At 46.0% G+C, this 18,472-nt stretch overlaps 2 protein-coding genes across 9 annotated transcripts in view; one reads left to right on the top strand and one right to left on the bottom strand.

Annotated features, from left to right (window-relative positions):
- Positions 1-11,854: 11,854 nt before the first annotated feature.
- CEBPD (CCAAT enhancer binding protein delta) lies at positions 11,855-13,576 on the top strand. The gene has a single exon (XM_086337028.1). It carries the CDS (start codon positions 12,054-12,056, stop codon positions 12,822-12,824), a length of 771 nt encoding a protein of 256 aa, XP_086193154.1. The 5' UTR covers positions 11,855-12,053; the 3' UTR covers positions 12,825-13,576.
- A 609-nt stretch (positions 13,577-14,185) lies between these two features.
- Positions 14,186-18,472, bottom strand: part of SPIDR (scaffold protein involved in DNA repair) — a 283,594-nt gene continuing 279,307 nt past the window's right edge. For all 8 annotated transcript variants that reach the window (XM_086337017.1, XM_086337023.1, XM_086337020.1 and 5 more), the window contains one exon: positions 14,186-14,474. In XM_086337017.1, coding sequence (XP_086193143.1) covers positions 14,340-14,474 — 135 coding nt within the window. In that variant the 3' untranslated portion in view covers positions 14,186-14,339. The remainder of the gene's footprint in view (positions 14,475-18,472) is intronic.

Raw genomic sequence — 18,472 nt, 5'->3', positions numbered from 1 at the left:
TGGACTGTGAAGAAGGCTGAGCACCGAAGAATTGATGCTTTTGAACTGTGGTGTTGGAGAAGACTCTTGAGAGTCCCTTGGACTGCAAGGAGATCCAACCAGTCCATTCTGAAGGAGATCGGCCCTGGGATTTCTTTGGAAGGAATGATGCTAAAGCTGAAACTCCAGTCCTTTGGCTACCTCATGCGAAGAGTTGACTCATTGGAAAAGACTCTGATGCTGGGAGGGATTGGGGGCAAGAGAAGGGGACAACAGAGGATGAGATGGCTGGATGGCATCACTGACTCGATGAACGTGAGTCTGAGTGAACTCCGGGAGTTGGTGATGGACAGGGAGGCCTGGCGTGCTGCGATTCATGGGGTCGCAAAGAGTCGGACACGATTGAGCGACTGATCTGATCTGATCTAATGATCCTTTTAATATATTTTTGAATTTGCTTTGCTAATACTTTGATGAGGATTTTGGAATTGATATTCTTCAGAACTACTGGTTTGAATTTTTCTTTCCACGTGATACCCTGCCTGTTTTTGCTATCAGGTTAGCCCTGGGCTGTAGCCTGCCAGGCTACTCTGTCCATGGGATTTTTCAGGCAACAATACTGGAGTGCGTTGCCATTTCCTTCTCCAGGGGATCTTCCTGATCCAGGGACCCAACCCATTTCTCTTATGTCACCTGCATTGCAGGCAGATTCTTTTTTTGCTTAGCCACCGGGGAACTTTATCAGGTTAATGGCTTTGTGAAATAAGTTTGGACGAATCCCTCTTCTGTATTTTGGAAGGATTTGAGAAATATTGGTATTAATTCTTTGAATATTTAGTAGAATCCACCAATGAAGCCATGTGGTCCAAAATTTTTGTTTTTTGGAAGGTTATCCATTACTAACTTAATCTTTGTGTGTGTGTGTATATAAGAATATTCAGATATTGTTTCTTCATGATTCAGTCTTATAGGTTACATATGTGTGTGTATGTACTCTCGTTGGATGTATAAATACTTATGTTATATCCTTTTGATTGATCCCTGTATCATAATGTAATGCCCTCTTATTACAATTTTTGTTTTTAAGTCTATTTTGTCTGATATAAGTATATAGCTAACCAAGCTTTCATTTGATTTCCATTTTCATGGAATATCTTTTGCCATCCCTTTTCTTTTTCCCCCAATTATTTAAATTATTGTCTATAAATCTTTACTTTTTTATTAAAGTATAGTCAGTGTACAATATCTATATATTCTTTCACTTTTAATCTGTGAATATCCTTAAATCTGAAATAAGTCTCTTGTAGGTAATATATAGATGGGTCTTGCTTTTTACCCGTTAAGACCTACTCTATATCTTCTGACTAGACTGTTTAGTTCATTTGTATTGAAAGTAATTACTGATAGGTATGTACTTATTGCTATATTATTTTCTGATTGTTTCACATTTCTCTGTTATTTTTCTTGTTTCTCTTCCTTTGTGATTTGTTGACCTTTTATTGGTCATACTTAAATGCTCTTTTCTTTATCTTTTGGATAGCAACTATAGGTTTTTGCTCTGTGGGTACCATGAGACTTACATATAACAATTTATATTTATAATGGTCTACTTTGTGATGATAATAACTTGAGTTCGAACCTATTTTAAAGCTCTACATATTTATTTCCCACCAACATTTTGTGTTTGTGGTATTTTGTATCAATATCTATTGCTATAAAAGATATTGTACATCTTTTTATCCTGTGTAACCACTAATTATTTTATAATGAATTTTATGGTTATATATTTTTTTACTATTTTTATCTTTTAATCTCTATACTAGCTTTATAAGTGATTAATCTACCACCTTTACAACATTCAGTCAGTTCAGTTCAGTCGCTCAGTCGTGTCCGACTCTTTGCGACCACATGAACTACAGCACGCCAGGCCTCCCTGTCCATTACCAACTCCCAGAGTTTACCCAAACTCTTGTTCATTGAGTTGGTGATGCCATCCAACCATCTCATCCTCTGTCGTCCCCTTCTCCTCCTGCCCCCAATCCCTCCCAGCATCAGGGTCTTTTCCAAAGAGTCAGCTCTTCACATCAGGCGGCCAAAGTATTGAAGTTTCAGCTTCAACATCAGTCCTTCCAGTGAACACCCAGGACTGATCTCCTTTAGGATGGACTGGTTGGATCTCCTTGCAGTCCAAGGGACTCTCAAGGGTCTTCTCCAACACCACAGTTCAAAAGCATCAATTCTTCAGCACTCAGCTTTCTTTACAGTCCAACTCTCACATCCATACATGACTACTGGAAAAATCATAGCCTTGATTAGATGGACCTTTGTTGGCAAAGTAATGTCTCTGCTTTTGAATATGCTGTCTAGGTTGGTCATAACTTTCCCTCCAAAGAGTAAGCATCTTTTAATTTCATGATGCAGTCACCATTTGCAGTGATTCTGGAGCTCAAAAAAAAAGTCAGCCTCAGTTTCCACTATTTCCCCATCTATTTGCCATGAAGAGATGGGACCAGATGCCATGATCTTAGTTTTATGAATGTTGAGTTTTAAGCCAACTTTTTCACTCTCCTCTTTTACTTTCATCAAGAGGCTCTTTAGTTCTTCCTCGCTTTCTGCCATAAGGGTGGTGTCATCTACATACCTGAGGTTATTGATATTTCTCCCAGCAATCTTGATTCCAGCTTGTGCTTCTTCCAGCCTGGCATGTCTCATGATGTACTCTGCATAGAAGTTAAATAAGCAGGGTGACAATATACAGCCTTGACATACTCCTTTTCCTATTTGGAACCAGTCTGTTGTTCCACGTCCAGTTCTAACTGTTGCTTCCTGACCTGCATACAGATTTCTCAAGAGGCAGGTCAGGTGGTCTGGTATTCCCATGTCTTAGAGACTTTTCCACAGTTTATTGTGATCCACAGTCAAAGGCTTTACAACATTAGGTTATTCTAAATTTTACTATTTACCTTTACCTATGAGATGTATACCTTTATGTTTTCTTGTATTTAGTACTCTTTTCTCAACATAAAGAAGTTATTTTACCATTTCTTTAAAGCCATTTTAGTGACGATCAACTCCTTTAGCTTTTCCTTGTCTTAAAATTCCTTAGCTTCCCTTCAGTTCTGAATTATAATTTTTACAGATAGACTATTTCTGGTTAGAAGATTTTTAAAAAATCATTTTGTATATATTTCAGCCACTCCCCTCTTGGCCTATAGATTTCTGCTGAAAAATCTGCTAATAGTTTCATGAGGATTCCCATGTTGTTTTTAATAGTCTTGTTTTTAATTTTTGACATTTTAATTGTAATGTGTCTTGGTATGGGTCACAAAATAAGCCTCAACAAATTTAAGAGGGGAGAAATTATATCAATCATTTTTTTTCCAACTGCAATAGTATGAAACTAAAAATCAATTGCAGAAGGAAAATGGATAAATACGTGGAGATTAAATAACATGATACAAAAAAGAAAAACAATTGGTCACTGATAAAATCAAGGATGAAATCAGAAAATACCTCAAGACAAATGAAAATGGAAATACAACTTTCCAAAATCTATGGTATGCAGCAAAGCAGTTCTAAGAGGGAAGTTTTTAGCAATACAGGATTTCCTCAAAAAATAAGAAAAATCTTCAATGAACAACCTAATCAACCACCTAAAGGAATTAGAAGCAGCAGCATAAACAAAGCTCAAAGTCACTAGAAGGAAGGAGGGACACCAAAAAACTACTAAAAGAGAATACACACAGAACACTCTCTGACATAAACAGTAGCACTATTTGTTTTGGGTCAGTCTCCTAAGGCAAGAGAAATAAAAGCAAAAACAAACAAGTGGGACCTAATTAAACCTCAGAGCTTTTGCACAGCAAAGGCAACCACTGACAAAATGAAAAGATAACCTACCGAGTGTGAGAAAATATTTGCAAATGATATGACGGACAAGGTGTTAACCTCCAAAATATACAAGGAGATCATACAACTCAGTATAAAAAAATCAAAAGATGGGCAAAATACCTGAACAGATATTCTTCCAAAGAAGAAATACAGATGGCTAATGGGCACATGAAAAGGTTTTCAACATCACGAGTTACTACAGACATGCAGATCAAAACAATAATGAGATATTACCTCATACCAGGCAGAATGGCTATCATTGAAAAGTCTAAAAATTTACAAATATTGGAGAGGAGATGGAGAAAAGGGAACTCATAATGTATAATGTGAATGGGAATGTAAATTGGTACAGTCACTATGGAAACGAACACGGAGGTTCCTCAAAAAACTAAAACTAGGACTACCATGTGACCCAGCACTGCCAGTCATGGGTTATGAAAACACTAATTCAAAAAGATAAATGCACACCAAGGTATGCAGCAGTATTATTTACAATAGCCAAGACATGGAAGCATCCCAAGTATCTGTCAACAGGCAACTGGATTAAGACATGATATACATATACATATATATATATGTATATATATATAATGAAAAAATTACTCAGCCATAAAAAAACAATGAATTTTGTCATTTGCAGTAATGTGGATGGAACTACAGAATATTATGCTAAGTGAAATAAGTCAGAGAAAGACAAATACTGTATAATATCATTTATATGTAGACTCCAAAAAATAATACAAATGAAGTGAAAGGTACTCAGTCATGTCCGACTCTTTGCGACTCCATGGACCATAGAGTCCATGGAATTCTCCAGGCCAGAATATGGAGTGGATAGCCTTTCCCTCTTGCCTGGAAAATCCCACTGGAGAAGGAAAGGGAAACCCACTCCAGTGTTTTTGCCTGGAGAATCCCAGGGATGGGGGAGCCTGGTAGGCTGCAGTCCATGGGGTCGCACAGAGTCGGACACGACTGAAGCAACTTAGCAGCAGCAGCAGCCTTTCGCTTCTCCAGGGGATCTTCCTAACCCAGGGATCAAACCCAGGTCTCCCACATTGCAGGTGGATTCTTTACCAGCTGAGCCACAAGGGAAGCCCAAACACAAATGAACTAACATGCAAAACATAAACAGACTCACTAATTCACTGATCTAAAAAATAAATGCATGGTTACCAAAGGGGAAAGGGAAGGGGGAAAGGACAAATTAAGAACATGAAATTGATACAAAGTACTATGTAGAAAACAAATAATCGACAAAGATACAGTGTATAGCACAGATAATTACAGCCATTGTTTTGCAGTAACCTGTAATGGAGTATAATGTGCCAAAACAATCACTATTCTATACACCTGAAACTAACAAAATATTGCAAATCAAATATACTTTGTTAAAAATACAAAGAGGGTTTAAATTTTATACTTAACTTTCTATCAGCATCTTTTGAATGAAAATGATGAATTTCCTCCACTAAGAGGTAAACTCATGATCCACAATTTATTTCTGCCTAATAAAGACCGTATATGACAAACTCAGTCAACATTATTCTCAACTATGAAAAGATGAAAGCATTTTCTCTAATATCAGGAACAAGACGAGAATGCTCACCCTTACCACTTCTATTCACTATAGTTTTAGAAGTCCTAGCCACAGCAATCAGAAAAGAAAAAGACATAAAAGAAATCCAAATAGGAAAGGAAGAGGTAACACTGTGACTGTTTGCTAACGACATGATACTACACATAGAAAACCCTAAAGATGTCAGCAGAAATCACAGACTTTGGTAAAGTTGCAGGTTGTATACAAAATTAATATACAGAAATCTATTGCAGTTCTATACACTAACAACGAAATATCAGAAAAAGAAATGAAAGAAACAATCCCATTTACCATCACATCAGACAGGATAATGGTCAATACCAAATCAGATTGATTATATTCTTTGCAGCCGCAAGATGAAGCAGCTCTACAGAGTCACCGAAAACAAGACTAGGAGCTGACTGTGGTTCATATTATGAACTCCTTATTGCAAAATTCAGACTTAGATTGAAGAAAGTACGGAAAACCACTAGACCATTCGGATATGACATAAATCAATACAGTGGTTATACAGTGGAAGTGACAAATAGATTCAAGTGATTAGATCTGATAGACCAAGTGCCCGAAGAACTGTGGATGGAGGTTTGAGATATTGTACATGAGGCAGTGATCAAGACCATCCCCAAGAAAAAGAAATGCAAAAAGGCAAAATGCTTGTCTGACAAGGCCTTACAAATAGCTGAGAAGAGAAGAGAAGCTAAAGGCAAAAGAGAAAAGGAAAGACATACCCATTTGAAATTAAAGTTCCAAAGAATAGTAAGAAGAGATAAGAAAGACTTCCTCAGTGATCAATGCAAAGAAACAGAGGAAAACAATAGAATGGGAAAGACTGGAGATCTCTTCAAGAAAATTAGAGATACCAAGGGAACATTTCATGTAAAGATGGACACAATAAAGGACAGAAACAGTATGGACCTAACAAAAGCAGAAGAGGTGGCAAGAATACACAGAAGAACTATACAAAAAAAGATCTTAATGACCTAGATAACAACGATGGTGTGATCACTCACCTAGAGCCAGACATCCTGGAATGCGAAGTCAAGTGGGCCTTGGGAAGCATAACTATGAACAAAGCTAGTGGAGGTGATGGAATTTCAGATGAGCTGTTTCAAATCCTAAAAGATGATGCTGTGAAGTGCTGCACTCAATATGCCAGCAAATTAGGAAAACTCAGCAATGGCCATAGGACTAGAAAAGGTCAGTTTTCATTCCAATCCCAAAGGCAATGTCAAATAATGTTCAAACTACCGCACAATTGCACTCATCTCACACACTAGGAAAGTAATGCTCAAAATTCTCCAAGCCAGGCTTCAACAGTCTGTGAACCAAGAACCAAGATGTTCAAGCTGGATTCAAGCAAGATGTTCAAGCAGAGGATCAGAGATCAAATTGCCAGCATTCCTTGGATCCTAGAAAACGCAAGAGAGTTCCAGAAAAACATCTACTTCTGTTTTTTTGACTATGCCAAAGCCTTGGACTGTGTGGATCACAACAAACTATAGAAAATTCTTCAAGAGATGAGAATACCAGACCACCTTACCTGTCTCCTGAGAAACCAGTATGCAGGTCAAGAAGCAACAGTTAGAACCAGACATGGAACAACAGACTGATTCCAAATTGGGAAAGGAGTATGTAAAGGCTGTATACTGTCACCCTGTTTATTTAACTTATATGTAGAGTCAGTCAGTTCAGTTACTCAGTCATGTCCACCTCTTTGCAACCCCATGGACTGCAGCATGCCAGGCTTCCCTGTTCATCACCAACTCCCGGAGTTTACTCAAACTCATGTCCACTGAGTCGGTGATGCCATCCAACCATCTCATCCTCTGTCATCCCCTTCTCCTGTCTTCAATCTTTCCCAGCATCAGGGTCTTAATGAGTCAGTTCTTCCCATCAGGAAACCAAAGTATTTGAGCTTCAGCTTTAGCATCAGTCCTCCCAATGAATATTTAGGACTGATTTCCTTTAGGATTGACTGGTTTGATCTCCTTGCAGTCCAAGGGACCTCAAGAGTTTTCTCCAACACCACAGTTCAAAAGCATCAAATTTTCGACACTCAGCCTTCTTTATAGTGCAACTCTTACATCCATACATGACTACTGGAAAAACCATAGCTTTGACTAGATGGATCTTCATTGGCAAAGTAGTGAAAGTAATGTCTCTACTTTTCAATATGCTGTCTAGGATGGTCATAGCTTTTCTTCCAAGGAGCAAGCGTCTTTCAATTTCATGATGCAGTCACCATCTGCAGTGATTTTGGAGCCCAAAAAGATAAAGTCTTTCACTGTTTCCCCATGTAATTGCCATGAAGTGATGGGACCAGATGCCATGATCTTAGTTTTTTGAATGTTGAGTTTTAAGCTAACTTTTTCACTCTCCTCTTTTACTTTCAGCAAGAGGCTCTTTAGCTCTTCTTTGCTTTCTGCTGTAAGGATGGGGTCATCTGTGTATCTGAGGTTGTTGATACTTCTCCTGGCACTCTTAATTCCAGCTTGTGCTTCATCCAGCCTGGCATTTCGCATAATGTACTCTGCATGTAAGTTAAATAAGCAGAATGACAATATACAGCCTTGATGTACTCCTTTGCCAATTTGGAACCAGTGTGTTATTCCATGTCTGGTTCTAACTGTTGCTTCTTGACCTGCATACAGATTTCTCAGGAGACAGGTCAAGTGGTCTGGTATTCCTATCTCTTGAAGAATTTTCCATAGTTTGTTGTGACCCACGCCGCCAAAGACTTTGGTGTAGTCAATAATGCAGAAGTAGATTTTTCTCTGGAACTCTCTTGCTTTTTTTATGATGCAGAGGATGTTGGCAATTTGATCTCTGGTTCCTCTGCCTTTTCTAAATCCAGCTTGAACATCTGGAAGTTCACGGTTCACATACTGTTGAAGCCTGGCTTAGAAAATTTTGAGCATTATTTTGCTAGCGTTTGAGATAAGTGCAATTGTGCAGAGTACACCATGCGAAATGCTGGGCCGGATGAAGCACAAGCTGGAATCAAGATTGCCAGGAGAAATATCAATAACCTCAGATATGCAGATGACACCACCCTTATGGCAGAAAGCCAAGAGGACTAAGAGCCTCTTGATTAAAGTGAAAGAGGAGAGTGAAAAAGCTAACTTAAAACTCAACATTCAAAAAACTAAGATCATGGCATCTGGTTCCATCACTTCATGGCAAGTAGATGGGGAAACAATGGAAACAGTGACAGATTTTATCTTCTTGGGCTCCAAAATCACTGCAGATGGTGACTACAGCCATGAAATTAAAAGACACTTGCCCCTTGGAAGAAAAACCATGACCAACCTAGACAGCATATTAAAAAACAGAGACATTAGTCTGCTGATAAAAGTCCATCTTGTCAAAAGTATGGTTTCTCCAGTAGTCATGTATGGATGTGAGAGTTGGACCATAAAGCTGAGAGGCAAAGAATTGATGCTTTTGAACTGTGGTGCTCTAGAAGACTCTTGAGAGTCCCTTGGACTGCAAGGAGATCATACCAGTCAATCCTAAAGGAAATCAATCTTGAATATTCGTTGGAAGGACCGATGCTGAAGCTGAAATTCCAATACTTTGCCCACGTAATGCGGAGAACTGACTCGTTGGAAAAGATCCTGATGCTGGGAAAGATTGAAGACAGGAGGAGAAGGGGACAACAGAGGATGAGATGGTTGGATGGCATCATCAACTCAATGGACATGAGTCTGAGCAAGCTCCAGGGGTTGGTGATGGACAGGAAGGCCTGGCATGCTGCAGTCCATGGGGTCACAAAGAGTCGGACACAAGTGAGTGAACTGAACTGAAGAGACAGAATAAAACACACAGAAAGAAACTTACCCAAGAAGGTAAAGGGCTTCCTTGGTAGCTCAGCCGGTAAAGAATCCACCTGCAATGCAGGAGATCCTGGTTCAAATCCTGGGTCAGGAAGATCCACTAGAGAAGGGATAGGCTTACAAACTCCAGTATTCCTGGGCTTCCCTAGTGGCTCAGCTAGTAAAGAATCTGCCTGTAGTTTGGGAGACCTGCGTTCGATCCCTGGGTTGGAAAATCCCCTGGAGAAGGGAACAGCTACCCACTCCAGTATTCTGGCCTGGTGAATTCCATGGACTGCATAGTCAATGGGGTCGCAAAGAGTCAGACACGACTGAGCAACTTTAAAAAGGAAGCAAAAAATCTATAATCTGAAAACTAAAAGACACTGATGAAAGAAACTGAAGATGATGTAAACAAATGGAAAGATATGCCTTGTTCTCAGACTGAAAGAATCAACGTTGTTAAAAGGACCATACTATGCAAGACCGTGTGCCAATTCAATGCACACTGATGGCCTGTGGCAGTGCTGACAGGCGGGGCTGGGAAGGTCAAGTGCTTCTCCTTCTTTTGTACCACTGGGAACATGAGCCAATCTGTGGCAGGTGGACACCTGACTCACAGAATAAATCTGTTCTCCGCTCTGGATGCTTTGTCATCTGGGGGCTCTGTCTCCTAAATTCCAGAGGCTGAAGTGAATGCAGAATGTTTGACTCATTACAGTAGGTTTTTAATGAAATACACAGGCTTTAGCAGTGCCATGGATGTGTGACCCCAATACCCAGTGGCTTCATTCTTATAGTCCTTACACAAAAAAATCTGAGAAAGAGGTTTATCTAAAAAGCCTGTCCTTGTAACTTCACTACTGTCTCTCACAGAACAGGAGAATCATCCCCTGAAGAGGGCACTAAAGTCACACTTTCTGTCCTCTTGATGCTGGCACTTCTCAGAAACTTTGTTTCAGACTTCAATTTGGAGAACTCTTCTTGCCTGTATCTTACACGTTATGAGGCACCCAAAAATGATCCCTTGTGAGGACTGACATGTGACTCCTCAGTGTTAGGAACAAGCCAGTCCCACTTTCTAACCCTGACAGTGCCCCTTAGCTGGAGTGTGTTCAGGCATGCCCAGTCCCCAGAATTTCTAGAGGACAGACATATCTGGAAAGTCCACCTGAAGCACAGCATCTGAAAAATTTCCATAGCAACATTCTACGGGACTGGGGGTGGGGGGTGAGTGGAGAGGGGAGAGGAGATAACTTTACTCCGGTTAAAAAACGGGGGAAATAAACACGGGGGAATCCAAGGCTCCAACATTTTCAAGAAAACGCTTTCTTATGTGACTGCTTCCTTTGGACAGTCCTACTCAGAAAACCACACAAAATCACTCAGAATCAAAAAACTCAAGATTCCTAACTATGAGAAATCATGAACAACTTTGTATTTACCTTGCATAAATTAATAGGAAAAGACAGTAGGTGGAGACATTTAAGAAATGAGTGTGAACTACTAACACAAAAGCTAAACTTTAAATCGTATTATTGTATTTCTATTGCCTTTAAAAGTCATAACAAATTCCTACTTTGTTGGTCTATGATCTTTCCTTTCTCATTTTTGGAAAAGGGAAGAAAATTCTTATCGAAAAGTTATCATTAATTACTAGTTACTTCATCTAAAAAATATGGGCGTAGTATCTCTCAAGCTCAATCCCAATGACATCCGAATCTACTAATCATGTCACCGAATTATTTTCAGGAGAACACGGTTTTCCGTGCAAGTATTTATTTTGCATTCCCTGACTAGGGAGGGCTTTAGTAGCGTTTTTTTGTCTTCCAAAATAAATGTCTTTTCTGAGAGTGTGCATGAACCACACATTAGAAGTTACTTTTGGAATACTGTGGAAGGTTGTGGGGCTTGTGGATTGCCTGGTGTTGGGAAGTAGCAAAATGAAAAAGGATGTGGACTGAGGCCCGGTCTGAAAACGGACTGTGATGTGAAAAATAGAACTAACCCGAAATGCCTGACCCAAATTGTAGCAAATGTTTACCAACAAAGCCAATTGACAGTCTTCTCCTGAGTTTTATAAGTGAAAAGCTAGCAAGTTAATACCTTGTCAGAGCTACTAGTCTAAATATTATCTTTCTCTTAAAGGGGAACTACCCCACTGCTTTGTATCCAAAGGCGCTTCTTTTTGGAACACTGAACAGAAGGGAAAAAAAAAAAGTCTGGAAGTATAGATAGGACCGAAGTAAGACACCACCGCAAAATGGGACTGCTCTGTGGACCTGGAAGCAGGGTCCGGGGCGCGGGGCTCACAGGAGCTGAGCTCGGAGTTCTCGGGCGCTCTTGGGGTTCATGGGCGCGCGGGGTTCGAGGCTCTCCTTGGCCCCAGGCGCGCTCCCCAGACATGGCCGAGCCTCGATGGGGCAGCGTCCCGACCTCCCGATCCCCGCGATAGGGAAGCACCGCGGCCCGAACTCCCTGAAGCTGCGGGGCAGCGCCCCGGTGCCCTAGTTCGCGAGCCGGTCCGGTGCCCCGTTCTGGTTCCGCCCCGGAGGCGCCGACCCACCAGGAGGAAGAAGGAGGCGCGGCCAAGGGAGGGTCGTTCCCGGCAGCGCCGCGCGGGCCGGGCCGGCGGGCAGGAAGCGCGGGGGAGGCGCGCGGGCGGGGGTCCCGCGGTTCGCGGCCGGGGCGGGGCGTGCGCGTCAGCCGGGCTAGAAAAGGCAGCGCCCGGCCCGCCCGGGGACCGCGCTCGCCGCCGGCCCGACGCCGCCATGAGCGCCGCGCTCTTCAGCCTGGACGGCCCAGCGCGCGGCGCGCCCTGGACGGCGGAACCCGCTGCCTTCTACGAGCCCGGCCGCGCGGGGAAACCGGGTCGGGGAGCCGAGCCGGCCGCGTCCGCCATGTACGACGACGAGAGCGCCATCGACTTCAGCGCCTACATCGACTCCATGGCCGCCGTGCCCACCCTGGAGCTGTGCCACGATGAGCTCTTCGCCGACCTCTTCAACAGCAACCACAAAGCGGGCGCCCTGGAGCTACTGCCCGGGGGCCCCGCGCGCCTCGGGGGCCCTGGCCCGGCGCCGCGACCCCTCAAGCGCGAGCCCGACTGGGGCGACGGCGACGCGCCCGGCTCCCTGCTGCCCGCGCAGGTGGCCGCGTGCGCGCAGACGGTGGTGAGCCTCGCGGCCGCTGCGCAACCCACACCGCCCGCGTCGCCAGAGCCGCCGCGCCGGAGCCCCGCGCCCCCAGCGCCCGGGCCCGCGCGAGACAAGGCGGCAGGCAAGCGGGGCCCGGACCGCGGCAGCCCCGAGTACCGGCAGCGACGCGAGCGCAACAACATCGCTGTGCGCAAGAGCCGCGACAAGGCCAAGCGACGCAACCAGGAGATGCAGCAGAAGCTGGTGGAGCTTTCGGCCGAGAACGAGAAGCTGCAGCAGCGCGTGGAGCAGCTCACGCGGGACCTGGCCGGACTGCGGCGCTTCTTCAAGCAGCTGCCCGGCGCGCCCTTCCTGCCCGGCGCGGGGGCGGCGGACGCGCGGTGACGCGGGGGGCGCGCGGGCTGCGGCCGCACTGCCTGGAGCCGCCGGGCCGGACTCCCGCGCTTGGCCGGGACTCGGACAGCTGCCGCGTGGACCCTAAGTTACTGTGACGGCAGCTTCTCTACATCCTACGCCTAGGATGCAGCTAAGGTACTTTCGTAAAAGAGACTTCCGACAAGCCTTTGTACTGTAGATACGAGGGAAAGACTGAGCATGCTCACTTTTTTATACTGATTTTTACAGTATTTGTAAGAATAAAGACGCGTTAGACCCACTTTGATTCCTGCGCTCGCGGCCCTCCGAACCCGCAGGGGAGGGCGCGCATCTGGCTGACTTGCACCCCGGGGCCGGTCATCCCGGGTTGCTTTGCTTCTCAAACAGGCCGAACTCCACCTGCGGACGTGCTGGTTAACTTGCCGAGATCCGTTCGGGTGGAAGGTGCCCGCGCCCCGGGAACGTGTTGGAAACCCGTTGGAGTGCGTCCCACTTCGAGTGGGGGTCTAGGGGCAAGGAGAAGAGGGCTCGGTTACCCGAAAACCAGCCCGACTCATCTTGGCTTTCATGGGATTTGCTTTCACTTTCCTCACTTCTGTAGTCAGCTTCAAGTAGATTTTCCAAGTGCGTGAAGTACAAGTCATGTAGGAGATGGAAAGGACAGTCACAAAGCTACTTAAAACTGGCTACCTTGCCAGTACTTGTAATATTTCAAAGATTAACCTGGACGAATAAATAAAGTCGTTGCCTTTCCCCCATGAGAGTGGGTATTGGGCAGCCTTTCTTTGTCTTGGCTGCTACCTCTATATTATGTAATTTATTAACCGTGGCCTGTCATGATTATATTGTCATAGGGAGGAAACAAAATCTTTAGTGTCCAGAGATAATTAGTCCGGGGTTTTACTTTTAACTCAGATACTCTGCCAACAAGGTGAACGATGACCCAGCTCTCCTGTGGCGGGGTGGCCTTGTCTCTGCACCCAGTGCTAACCAGACCTGTTCTCTCACTTTATCTATACTTTACTCATAACAGTTTGACCTCTGACATAGTGCCCCCAGAACATTTTCCAAACAATAATAATGAACTGCAAAGCACTTAGGTTGGACACTGACTGTGCAGGGCAGTAATAGACGAGAGGACAAAGGTTTGCCCTTTGCTGGGTATTCTTTGAGGAAATGTTAAAAGAAATGGGGGAAAAAACCTGTTGAATCATGGTAAAATTTGAACAGAACACTTTAAAATTACAGTAGGACAAAATAATTTTTTCTACTGTATTATCTAAAATAAATACGAAGGCCTGAAGCTTATTTAAGCTTTAACATGCAGAAAGGTAATAAAAAATATATAATCATAGAAAAAAGTATTTTGATTTATAGTTTACAAAGCCATTTTACTAACATGAAGTTCCATTTCAAGATCATAAAGTACATTCACTTTGCCCAGGGTTAAGAAATTACCCAAACCACCACCACCTCTCAGCCACTTGGTAAAGTTCACAGATCCTGTGGCCGTTGCCAGTGTTCTCAAGAGGCTCTCCCCTCGCTCAGGAGCTCAACCTCCTCCAATCCCACGCTGCTGGTCGGGTGGGTGGTGATGCACCGGACAAAACAGGTTAAAGGCCCCACCTCCTTTCCGAGGACACTCCTCACTTCGTAACTCTGCAGGGAGGAGAGGCAGGCTGGTTAGAGCAAACAGCCCTGGACACCCTGCTCCCCGCCGACTTGGCACACCACAGCCAGAGCAGGAGGCCCTTCCCTGGCCCGTGACCCTCTCTGGAGGTGAGAATAGGCTGTGATACAAGCAAAGGAACTGCTTTTTTCTGGTAGCTGAGTTTGTTTTTACACAAGAACATCAAGAATGTCTCTTATCGATGTCTGTCAGTGGATACAAGGCGCACACCTCTCAGCTGGCCGCTCTAGGACAGAAGCTGGGGGGGAAGCACTCGGGAAGCCGTGCCCGGGGTCCCAGCGGGAGTTCTATCGCGCCTGCTGCTGACTCCCACTTCCGCAGTCGACCAGCACTTCTGGTCAAGGACTTGCTCTGCCTGCCTCAACAAGGTATCTCTCCCAGAGCTGCCCTGAGCTGAGCGCCTCTCCCCATGCTGTAGAAAGGCCTTCCATCTCACTGTCTGATGACAGTCTCAGGGAACAGGTTAGCCGTGGGCAAGCATCATGTCCACTTGGGAATGCAGAGCTCCAGGCGACGGGGCCCGGTGACCAAGTTGGGCAGTATGTTGTGCCCTCCTGGTCTCCAGGTGTCAGACCTCAGGACACTTTCTTTGGGGGAATAGGGCTGAACAAAAAGAGAGGCTTATTGGTCTTCAGGAAGACTGAAGCCTCAGGTCACGTGTTCTTTGGGAAGTTTCTCCACAGGACCTGAGGCGCAGTGCTGGGGCTCCTCCCAGCCCTGCTCTGTGCCAGACACCTGATGGATGTCTGTGATCACTGAGTTCAGTGCTAACTTGCCCCTTCCATCATTAACGTGTCCTGGCAGGGAGACCCAGGCTGGGCGGTCAGCAGCATGGCCAGGGTTGGCGCGTCTGTGTTCCTGATGGGCACCTCACTGCCCTCACCCCGTGTCTGGCTTCTTGTGAGCATGGTGTGGTGGGAGGGGCATGGAGTGTGCCCCATCCCTGCTCAGGACCAGACGCATGCCATGACGGGGTCCAGACCACGTGGGTTTCTGGCTCAGGGCCCAGCGAGGTCCCAGCCGACAGGAGCATAAGGGCCAGCCAGGGACTGGGGGACATCTGTGACCACAGTCTAGCCTTGTGACTGCTGCCCAGCAGAGCCATGTCCAGACAGTGGGTCTGTGTGCACAGCATAGACACTCTGAGGCCTGAGATGGCTCCTTCTGCAGCAGTAAATGTCCAGATTGGTCTGGGATGTGGACGCTGTGAAGCCAGCTCACTGCAATCCCCGTCTCCCACCTACAAGACAGGCACAGCACCAAATGCCCTGTTTCCCCACCGTGGTTCACAGGGAGGTCCGACCTCCCTGGTAGCACGTTCAGGTAAAGCGAGGGAGAGAGCTGAGGTCCACGCAGGTGAAGGGGGGAAATGAGAGGATGAGACTGGACAGTGTGGAGGCCTCCCGCCGGGCTCCTGTGGCCAAGACATCAAGGTCACACCCCCTTGGTCACTCCCAGGGCTTCTGTGCTCATGAGGGGCCTCGCACAGGCGCAGTGGCAGGAAGGCGGCAGAGATGCTGGAGAAGGGGGCAGGAGGTTCCCACTCAGGGCTGAGAGGGACAAGGTGATGCTGTACGCCGCTGTGTCATCTACGAGGGCTTCCCCTGTGTGTATCCATGGGGGGCCCAGGTCCCCTGGATACAAGCACTAAACTCTGACTTGGAAAAAAAAGTCTGAAAAATACCCTCTTTTTAAAATGCCAGGTTTGGCAGCTATAGTTTTCAATAATAACTCTATCATTTATAAATAGAGATTTAATTATACCTATATTGGGGGGAAATTAACATGAAGAAGTTAAAAACAATCACAGTACCAAACTCACACGTGCTCGTTTACATGAATACATGTATTTGTGTGTGAGTATAAAACGTGCCTCTGTTTTTAAAAGGTACAGTGTATTTTCTTTGACTCTTGCTTCTGTGATGTCACTCAGGTAGAGTGGTGGGTGTGACCACTGCCTTCACATCTGAAGCTGGACCTTGTTAAGTGGAGGCCTGAGACCCAACACTCCTGGGTCCTACCAGAAATGGCATGCAGTCATGGTTCTCATGGAGAGTCATCTGATTCTTTGCAATTTGTGAATGTACATCCGCACCCTAAACTGACAGAGTTCAGGTGGTCTTCGTGGCCAATGCCCCCCTCTCACCCACACCCGTGTCCACTTCCTTCCAGGTAGACATAAAGCCTGAGAATCCACTGAGTGCAGAGGCGGGGTTGGGGGTGACGAGCTTGGCACCTCCCCAGTCCTACTGGCCTCGCCTCTGCTGGCAGAGCAGCACAAAGGGGACACTGAGGTGCTCGCCACTGGGCCTCTCAGCCAGGGCACTGGTGCACATGCCCCACACACGTGGATCACATACACACAAGCACACACAAGCTCTCTAGGATGCAAGCAGTCGAGAAGTCGAATGTGTGGGAGGTACAGCCTGCCTCCATTAAAAGGGAATAAGTGAATGAGTGGGTTCCTACCAGGCCTCTCAGACTCCAGGCCCCTGAAGAGAGCAGGAGGTCGAGGGCCACTGTCCAGGGAGCCTGGGGCCCAGGAAAGGCACCCGGGTTACTGCAGGGCCCATGGATGCTCTGGGTGCCATCCCTAAGCACTCAGCCATGGGCTTCGATTTGTTCTGCTGTGTTCTCCTTGAGAAGAACTCCCCCAGCATCCTCCACGGTAACAAGTTCCAAATGGCTCTGACACAGACAGAGCTCTCCTCCCTGAGGGCATGAGGTAAGATGGACCTGCCATATTTAGTGTCTGTTTAAAGCCCCCTACCTTGGAACTCTCCAATCCATGAGCCTTACCCAAGGACCAACAGTCACCGAACCACAGGCTCACCACCCGTGAAACACAGGACTTCCATCTGAAGAGAACACACGCAGGGTCCCTGTCGTCCCCACCCAGGCTGGCTACCCTCTAGCTGTCGCTTGTGAAGACTGCAGTGACCTTCCCTCTGCGGGTCTCTTTGCATCTGACAGGAGCCCTGTCCCTGTGGCCTCTCCAGTCAGTGTGGCCTCTGCCCATCTTGAGGACAGCAGGGAGCATGGGGGCTGGCTGCTCTAACTGCTGATTCCCATTGCACTTGCACACGATCAGGGACACCTGTCCACAAGCCCTCCTCGAGACATTGGTCCCCACCGCACAGCAGCCCCTTGGATGAAGGTTTGTTGGGGGGAGGGGGCAGGGGGTCAACAAGTTGCTCTAAAGAGGTGCATGAGGCTGGGGATTCGAGTTGGAACCGCAGCCAGACCAGGGCTCCTTACAGATTCTGTGCACGGACATTCCGATTTACTCAAAACTCTGACATCTGGTGTAAAGTAAAGACTGTAATAAGTGCCACTTCTCCCCCCACCCCTAAGCCCAGGAGGGGCTGGCAAGCAGCTAGGAGGGCTGCATGGAGCCTCCAAATTCAGGCTGGATGCAGAGTGGGCCTGTGGCTGTGGGAACCCTTAGCTCTGCCGATGTGAGCATCCTCTTTGCCAGCAACTGCAGGAGCTGTGCACGTCTGCCACCTGGGTTTCGAACCCTGAGAGCAGACACGCAAGCCCCTCACAGGCTTCTGCATGGCTCTGACATGGACAGAGCTATCTGCTCCATAAGGGTGTGAGGCAAGGCAGGTGTGTGCAATTAGGTAGGTGTGTAAGGGAATGCAAGTGTGTAAGGTAAAGTGAGTGTGTAAGGTGAGAGGTGTGTAAGGTAATACCAGTGTGTAAGATGAGCTGGATGTGTAAAGTGAGATGGGTATGCAAGGTGAGATGGGTGTGCAAGGTAAGGTAGGCCTGTAGGTGAGGTAGGTGTGTAAGGTTAGGTGTGTAAGGTGAGGTGGGTGTATAAAGGAATGCAGGTGTGTAACGTGAGGTGGATGTGTAAGGGAATGCCACTGTGTAAGTTGAGGTGGTAGTATAAGGTAACAGTTGTGTAAGGTAACAGGTATGTGAGGTAAGGTGGGTGTGTAAGGTAAAGTGGGTGTGT

Source organism: Bos grunniens, chromosome 14 (assembly GCF_055505025.1).
Source record: "Bos grunniens cultivar Pamir isolate PY7600 chromosome 14, Bosgru_T2T1.0, whole genome shotgun sequence".
NCBI lineage: Eukaryota > Metazoa > Chordata > Mammalia > Artiodactyla > Bovidae > Bos > Bos grunniens.
This window is presented reverse-complemented; position numbering and strand designations above follow the sequence as displayed.

What these genes read in the sequence shown, in the direction of transcription:
- CEBPD (XM_086337028.1), top strand. Translation starts at nt 12,054, where the DNA reads ATGAGCGCCGCGCTCTTCAGCCTGGACGGCCCAGCGCGCGGCGCGCCC.